The 8,664-nt window shown below is 44.9% G+C and overlaps 1 protein-coding gene across 2 annotated transcripts in view; it reads left to right on the top strand.

The window, feature by feature from the left end:
* Positions 1–4,991: 4,991 nt before the first annotated feature.
* The window catches only part of ALDH7A1 (aldehyde dehydrogenase 7 family member A1), a 42,320-nt gene continuing 38,647 nt past the window's right edge, over positions 4,992–8,664 (top strand). For both annotated transcript variants that reach the window (XM_044917178.1, XM_021701719.1), the window contains exons 1-3: positions 4,992–5,203; positions 6,516–6,569; positions 7,107–7,172. In XM_044917178.1, coding sequence (XP_044773113.1) covers positions 5,012–5,203; positions 6,516–6,569; positions 7,107–7,172 — 312 coding nt within the window. In that variant the 5' untranslated portion in view covers positions 4,992–5,011. The remainder of the gene's footprint in view (positions 5,204–6,515; positions 6,570–7,106; positions 7,173–8,664) is intronic.

Here is an 8,664-nt window from a genome sequence, read left to right as displayed (position 1 = left end):
GTAATTGTAGCTTCTTGCAGAGCCTTTCAGGCAGCACCGGAGGTCATTACCCAGCTCAGACCTTCCAAGGACTTCACTCCACACAGTGAGTTCGGAGTTCTCAGCATGGCGGATCTGCGTCCTCTCTAGCTCTGAAGCCGCACTGGCGCTGCTCAGACAGTCCCTCACGCATCCTTTGTTCTTCACGGGTTCACGGCCTTTGCAGTTGCCCTTGCCTCTGCCTGGAGGAGCCTTGACACCTCACTCTTTGCGCGGATTGTTCTCCTACATGATTAGATTTTCCGATTGAATGCCACCTTCCAGCAGAGTCCTTCTTCGACCACCCTAACTAAAACAAGATCCTCTACTGCCACTCTTGAACGCTTATTTTTCTTCATGACACCAATAGTCATATCTGCATTTGTTTTATTTTTTGGTCTTCGTTCTCCCCTGGAATGTCTGTTTCATTGACTGTCGTTTGTCCCCAGTGTTCAGCCCAATGACATTGTATATGAGAGGCGATCAATAAATATTTATGGATTTTTTTTTTACATAAAGGGGATCTTACTATTTTTACCTTTTACTATTCTATAATCTGATTTTATTTTTTAAAAAAGTTTATTTATTTGAGAGAGAGAGAGAGAGCACAAGCAGGGGGAGGGGCAGAGGGAGAGGGAGAAGCAAGGCTCCCCACTGAACAGGGAGCCCGATAGGGGGCTGGATCCCAGGACCCTGGGATCATGACCTGAGCCGAAGGCAGACGCTTAACCGACTGAGCCACCCAGGCGCTCCTGTAATCTCAGTAAAACAAAACAAAACAAAACAATAGGGGTGCCTGGCTGGCTCAGTCCATAGAACATGCGACTGGATCTTGGGGTTGTGAGTTCCAGCCCCACTTTGAGGGGGTAGGTTGTACTTATTTAAAAAAAAAACAAAACTTAAAAAATCTTAAAAAGGAACAATTTATCCTGGACACCTTTCTGTACCAAAATAGAAAGCTCTAGCTCCTTTTTAATGACTACCTAGCATTCGGTTGCCTAGAGATACCATCACTTATTTAGTCTCTGATGGTGTCCATTTAGGCTATAGCCAATTTTGCAATTAGCACATATTTTTCACAGACTTGTTTTATTATTTCCTTGGGATAAGTTTCTAGACTGTGTGGAAAAGAATGCATATAGATTTTTGAAATGTGAGTTTAAGATCTAAGACCTAGTCCAATCCCTTTTTGACAATGAAAAGAGATTACACAGCTAAGCTATTTAAACTGAGTCTTGACTCCAGTTCTTCTAACTCTTACACAACTTTATTGTTTTATCTTTCCTACATAGAATTGCAATCCCCTTGGAGCTGATCCTGTATGGTGTGAGGTAGGAGTCAAATTTCAGGCTATAATTAACGTTTTACTATGTGGTATGGGGTGCAGCTAAATGTTATAAAATGCAGAGAACAGCTCCCCATCCTAAAGAATTTCTCCATTGTTTTCCTCTAGAAGTTTTAGAGTTTTTGTTCTTACTTTTAGGTCCATGGTCCAGTTCGAGTTAATTATTATATGTAATGTGAAGTGAAAGTCAAGGTTCATTTTTTTAGCATGTGAATATCTGATTAATACAGTACCTTTTCTTGAAAAGGCTATTCTTTCCCCATTGAATTTCCTTGTCACCTTTATTGAAAATTGACTATGTATGTGAGAATCTATTTCTGGGTTCTCTATTCTGTTCCATTAATCTTTATGTCTGTCTTTACACCAATGTGACACTCTTGATTACTTAGGTTTATAATAGTTGTACAATTGTATAATAATTGTTAAAATTAGGTAATGTAAATTTGTTCATTTTTCCCCAAATTGTCTTGGCTATTCTAGATCCTTTGCATTTCCGTTTAAACTTGAGATCTGCTAGCCAATTCTGGTGTTTGATTGGGATTGCATTGAATCTATCATTTAATTCAGACACTGGGGAGACTATCTTAGACTGATGCTATAAAAAGCTGGAATCGGGGGCTCTTGGGTGACTCAGTCGGTTGAGTGGCTGACTCTTGGTTTCGGCTCACGTCATGATCTCAAGGTCCTGGTATCGAGCCCAGCGACAGGTTCTGTGCTCAGCGTGGAGTCAGCTTGGGATTCTCACTCTCCCTCTGCCTCTTCTCTCTCTCTCAAATAAATAAAATTCTTTAAAAATTTTTTTAAAAAAGCTGGAACCGTATATTATTAATCAATAACTCTCCTGATGCTGGGCTCATTAAACAACCAGATAGGTAGTTTGTATCCTGGGAGAGAATGCAGTGATTATAGGATGTGAATTGTTGGTCTTTCTGAAGATAATTTTCCCTATAAAATAATATGCCAGCATTGTAGTTGTAGCATCATTTCTTTGTGAGCTTGATTAATGAATTTGCCCAGAGCAATAGTGTCACTTCCCCATGCTCTGACAAATCAGGTTTTGCATTTGCAAAAATGAAATTGTATCCTGGGTTGTGGTGGTTTCTCTAATGTATTGCTGCCTTGGGGCAAGCATGAGTGTTCAGGTCACATCCCTCTGCCTCCTGGTAGCTATCTTTGAAGAATGAAGACTTCTAGCATTCATTGAGGACATCACATCATAAGCACTGTTCATTTGTTACAATGCTGTGACTCCAGAGTCCTTGCTTTAATCACCATGTTATGATGCCTTTGATAAGTCATTTGGAAAGCAGGATTGGCTCTTTGCAGACTTGCCACTTCTAATACAATACTTTCAAGGTGCCCTGGGTTTAGTCAGTACATTGGCATTTCTCTGAGGCTTTGCAGTTTTTATATATGCTTTTATATATGATTCACTTAATTCTTTTTCATATATGAAATGTGCTCTCATGAATCATTTAATTCTATCTCTTCCTGCTCTGCCCCATCAAAATTCATTGCTTATAATTTTTTCCTGACCTCCTATTGGGCAGGGATAAGTAGTTTTGAAAAACGGAGGTAGAAGAGAGAGATGTAATCTCCATTTTCAACATAGGCGATTACTGGTGTCTATTTTTGCTAGAACTGGTTTAGAGAGACAGCCATGAACTTCTCTACTTGACATAGTGAAGAGAAGGAATCTAACCTTCCTCAAGGGCATTATGTATCACTCCTAAAATTTAGTGCATCTGTAAATGTCTTCTGAATTAAACGGAGGAGAAGGAAGACTGTGGTGTTGGGATATATGTATAAGGAATCTTGCTAGCAGCCAGAAAGTGAGAAGAATTAAATTCTCAGTTAAATGTCTGAGGGGGAAAAAAGAGTCTGAGACTTAGAACTATGGAAATTAGGGCTTCAGTCCTAGGGGTGATGAAGATAGTAGCTGGGCTGTTGGTAGATTATCAGTGCTGGACAAGGTGTCTACGCCTTCTGCTCCTCAGGTGTATTCGTAGGTTCATTTGTTCATTCATTCATGTAAGTGCACAGTGAGCCTGCTACAATGCTGAGAGTTGTGGAGCCATGCAAGGATGAACAGGTAAAAATGTAACATTTACAAACAGAAACATCATTCCTGTATATCCAGCCCATACTATACTTTCTGGTAGGTGTTTGATATGCCAGAGTATTTGTTGAAATTATTTGAGCCATAAGGATGGAACAGATAAAGCCCAAGCTTGAATGCAGAGATGGATGTTTCACAGGTGGAGAGAATAGCAAAGGACAAAAGCACAGTGGGAAGAAAACAGGCTTTGCATAGAAACAAAGTGACTTAGTGTGTCTGGCTGCAATGTGGAAAGCCACCAGCAATTAGGAGGAATATTTTTAAAAGGTATGTTGGGAATCACTGAAAGACCTATTAACTCGATTCCAGAGTGGTGTGTGTGTGTGTGTGTGTGTGTATTTTTTAATTTATTTATTTGAGGGGGGAGGAGGGGCAGAGGGAGAGGGAGACAGAGTCCCAACCCCACTCCACGCTGAGTGCAGAGCCTGACATGGGGCTCCATCCATCCCACAACCCCAGATCCCAAAGCCAAGAGTCCGAGGTTCAACCAACTGCACCACCCAGAGAGAGAGTGTGTGTGTGTGTATATATATATATATATATATTTAAATATTTATTTGGGAGAGAGAGTACTTACTTGTGCAGGGGGAGGAGCAGAGGGAGAGAGAATCCCAAGCAGACAACCACCCCCTCTCTGGACAAGCGGGGAGCCCCACATGATCTCAGGGCTCCCAGATCAGGATGTGAGCCGAAATTAAGAGTCAGATGCTCAGTGGACTCAGCCACCCAGGCGCCCCTGCCTATATATTTTTGACCCACATCCAAATCATGCTGATAGAGATGTTAGTATTTTCCTTATATAGGGTAGGCCTAGTTACTGTGGAATGAGATGGGAGATGGAATGGTTAAGCGTGGAGGGGGGAGGAGTGAGTGGAAAGGCTATTAGAGGAAAATTGAAGTAATGGGGAATGCAGGGGGAATTGATCAAAACTGTCTTTATTCTTCAAAAGCAAGAATATACCCTGGTAGGATATTGAGAAGGCAGTATCATCATTTAACATTTTTCATTAATTAGAAAACTCGAATTTGTAATTTAACAAAGCAGTGAAAACAACCCTCTCCCTCCCTCCACGAAGAAACCTCCCTTGGCTACTCCACGTACACAACCGCGTCAGCATCACCTGGGAGCTGGTTAGAAACGGCGATTCCCAGACCCCAGACCAGAGCCATCGAAGCAGAATGATGGTCAGGTGATTACATGCACGAGACAGCCCGAAAAGCCCCGCTCTAAGCTACGGTACTTTAGAACCAGTGTTTTGCTGAAAAGAATTTCTAGCCGGAGCCGCGCTTCGCGGCCTCTTGCAGCAGATGGCAGTAGCCCTCTCACTTCCTCCTAGCGGAAGGTTCCAGGCGGGGGCGAGCTCCGCGCGCCTCCGGAAGACCCCGGCTGGCTTGGGCCGGGGCGGGGGCGGGGGCGTGCTCCGGGGGGCGGGGTCTGCCCTGCCCAATGGGCTCTCCCGGGCGGGGGGGCGGGGCGCTATTTCAGCCGCTCCCGGGGGCGCGCGCACGCCGCACGTCCCGGGCTCAGTATGTGGCGCGTTCCCCGCCAGCTGTGTGTGCACTTTGCGAGGGGAAGCCAGCTCTCGGGCCCTTGGAGTAGGCCTGCCGCCTTCATGTCCTCTCTGCTCATCAATCAGGCCCAGTACGCTTGGCTGAAGGAGCTCGGGCTCCGCGAGGAAAACGAGGGCGTGTATAATGGAAGCTGGGGAGGCCGGGGAGAGGTATGCGGGCGTGCGGGAAATCTGTGCGGCCTCGGTGCGGTCCCTGCCCAACCCCCCCCCCCCCCCCCCGCCACCCGCGGCCGCTGTGCACGGTTGTACTGGGTGGCAAGTTTTGAAGCCACATAGTAAACGTGTGCTTGTGTAGGGTGCCTTAAAAAATGCGTTTAGATTATTAGGTCTTTGTGTGCTATGGAGAAATCAGTGTCATTTTGGAGCTGGTAGGGCTTGAACTTCCCACACACGCTTACAGCCTTATGGCAGAGTTCTCCGATGGGTAGTGAAGACGTGCCACACGCTTAGCGTTGGGAAATTATCTCAATTTTGTGCTTGACTCTGGCTCTTCTGATGTGACGTGTCCACAGGTAATGTTCTGCCTTAGTTTTATACTGTCTTTTCTGAAATCTTTTGTTGGAGTTTGCAAGCCCGGACTTGCTGAAATCCTGTTAAAATTGTTGGGTGCTGAGCTTCCTCGAGGACAGGATTTTCAGCGTTTCTTTACTTCCAGAGCCACACACCATGACTGGCACTCGGTGAAAGCTCAATTAAGTGTTTTACAGAATAGGATGGAAAGGTAAGGTTATTACCGCTCAGATTTTTTTGAAAGCTGCATACAAAAGAAAGCTTTTATGAGAAGATGTTATAGAAAAACACAAAAAGGAAATGTTACATAACATGCCACAAAGTTTGTCGAGTGTGATATAATGAGCTTGCTTTGTTAGAGGAAACAGCCCTTTGGGTTATCTGTGACTGTAGGAGATGCAGGTGCTTTTAATTATTCTCTAAATCCCCTCTTCTGTTGGCACTTGGATCCTGTTTTTCCTGTGCCATGTCATTAGGTTCCTGGATACATTACTCTCTCCTGAAAATCTAGCTATGCCTTGATTTTTTTTTTTTTTTTCTTTCTCATCTCTGCCATTTGTGTGGAGATGGGCCTTTCCCATAGTTGTCCACTGTTGGCTCTTTCACCTTCTGACCAGGGCAGAGTAAGAGCCAGAAGAGTAAGTAAAACTCGTCAGTTTGGTCTGTTATTTGTGGAAAAAGAGGTGAAGTAACGGGTTACGTTAGACTACTGCTTTTACACCTAATGTTTAGATGGCAAGCTGCGTTTTGCAAAAAGTGGTTTTGAATGTTTAGGTCAAAAATGAAAGCTCTGTAAGTGACCTATTTGTAATAAAAGTTAATGTAAAGATTCCAAGTTTGGATATGGTATCTAAGTTTAATTTCTTCCTCTGTTTTCCCATTTGGTCTGTTCCCCCATTTTGGAAGGGATTTCATTTTCTGTAGATAGCATTCATTTTTTTTTTGTTTGAAGGTTATCACGACCTATTGTCCTGCTAACAATGAACCGATAGCAAGAGTCCGACAGGTAAGTTTTTTTGGTTTTGCTTTTTTTAATACAAACTGCCCATGGAGTTTGTGCCTGTGATGAAGAGCAGTATGGAGTCTCCCAGTCCAAGAATAAAGTGTTTCTTTTTCATAGGACATTTAAGAATGTCTGGGAGAAACTGCTCACTCTTTGGGTTGGGGTGTCCTAGAAAAGGTGAAACAGAAAAGTCGTGGGGGGGGGGGTCCATTTAAGGCCATGTTTCTGAATCACCTGTTTTTGAGTGAAGATTCTAACCTGTGAAGTCTGGGTTAGAGCCCACGGTGTTGTCCCCAGATGAGGCTGATGGACCTTGCTTCTAGGAGCAATGTTTTAAAAAGCACAGCTGGATTCTAAGCTGTTTTACTGGATTCTCACAAGTGTTTGGGAAGCATTGGCTGTGAAATTTGTCCTAAACTACAAATCTGAGGGTCACCTAGAGATACTCCAATTCTTCTCCAAAAATCTTGGGTGTTCTCAGAAGGGGATCCTCACTGCCCTTTGTTTTTCCCTTTGTCTCCCCACTACTTGCTAATTTAGGCCAGTGTGGCTGACTATGAAGAAACGGTGAAGAAAGCGAGGGAGGCTTGGAAAGTCTGGGCAGAGGTGAGTGTGAAGGTCATAGCACGATGACCTATGGTAACTGCAGGGAGAGAAGAGAAATCTAAAGAGCAGTCAGTGCTCTCCGCAGTAGGAGTTGCTGGGGGCTGTGATAATCTGCTGCTGCAGTAGTCCCAGGTATGCCTTTTCCACATTTGGCCTTCAGTAAATGGTGATTTTAAGTGGATTGAAAGTCTGTCCTGAAGTAGCATACACCTCAGCTATGAACGCTATTTCCAATTGGAGTTTCTTAAGTTCCTAATTGGACTGTCTATGCTGCAAACACCCTTTTGCTGCTTCTCCCCGCTCCTTCCAGCCAGCTTTATGCAGGGCTGGGGGCTGGGGGTGTGGGAGGGAGTATCCCTGCAGTTGGTTGATAGTCCCGGTTCAAAGGGCCGGGCGTCGAGTTCCTGCAGTCCGATCAGGCATGGGGAGCGGGTGGTGTGTCCCGTCCCCCGTCTGTCTCTGATGTAGGAAAGAACGTTAGGGTTCGAAGCCCACGGCCAAGAAAGAATTCGTGAGACGTCTCTGGTGCGAAAAGGTGGTTTTATTAAAGCACGGGGACAGGACCCATGGACAGAACGAGCTGGACCAGGGTCATGAGGAGTAGCCCATTATATACTTTCAGGTTGGGAGGGGGTTTCGGATAGCGTTAAGTCTTGAAGGAATTTTGGAAGCAAGGTTTCCAGGACCTTGAGTGGGCTCCTATTGTTGGGAAAAGGTCATTTATTACCGTCTAATAAAACCTTAGTCATGAGACCCTTCAGGTGTATATCGGTGGGCCGTGTGCTTGGGGAATGATTACCAACACGTATCTTGGGGGCGTTTAGAGATAAAGGAAGTTTCCAAAGGAATTTTTACACGTTAGACTTACAGGATCCTGGTTGGGAGGAGGGTCAGGCTAGGATTGCCTTTTGCCTTTAGCAAAGTATTAACATCGAGGCAGTTGAGTCCCTAGAGGAATGTCACTCTGCCTGTTTCAAGAACTTGTGAGTGGGCTCTAGGTAGTAAGGAAATTTAATAATTTTTCTTCTGCCTTTGTTTTCCACATCATCTCCACCTTGGGTAATATGAGCCAGTGTAGGAGCTGTGACTGGAGCTGGGCTGGGCCACAGGGAGCTGTCCCTAGGTGAGGACTGGGCTCTGGAGAAGAGAGGGAAGAACTGGGGTAGCCTGCATTTTCCAAGCCTCCCTCCCCTCCCCCACTCCGAATATCCCATTCGATCTACCACCGAGGATTATAGGCCTGAGGGTAGAAGAACATCCTGAAGGTTTAACCCAGTTCTACCCTTGGGTAAATGACTTACCTTCTGTGTGCTTTGTCTTGTAAATAGAGGAGACCAGGCCTGCCAGCCTCCTGGGGTTATGGTGAGGGTTAAATGAGTTAATCATTCGAACTGCTGCCGAACCTGGCCATTGCAAACCTCCATACCTGAGCTAGGCACCCACATGCTGCTCGGTTTGGGACTGCTGAGCCAGTGTTTTCTCTGAATCAAAG

This window comes from Neomonachus schauinslandi, chromosome 7, assembly GCF_002201575.2.
Source record: "Neomonachus schauinslandi chromosome 7, ASM220157v2, whole genome shotgun sequence".
NCBI lineage: Eukaryota > Metazoa > Chordata > Mammalia > Carnivora > Phocidae > Neomonachus > Neomonachus schauinslandi.
This window is presented reverse-complemented; position numbering and strand designations above follow the sequence as displayed.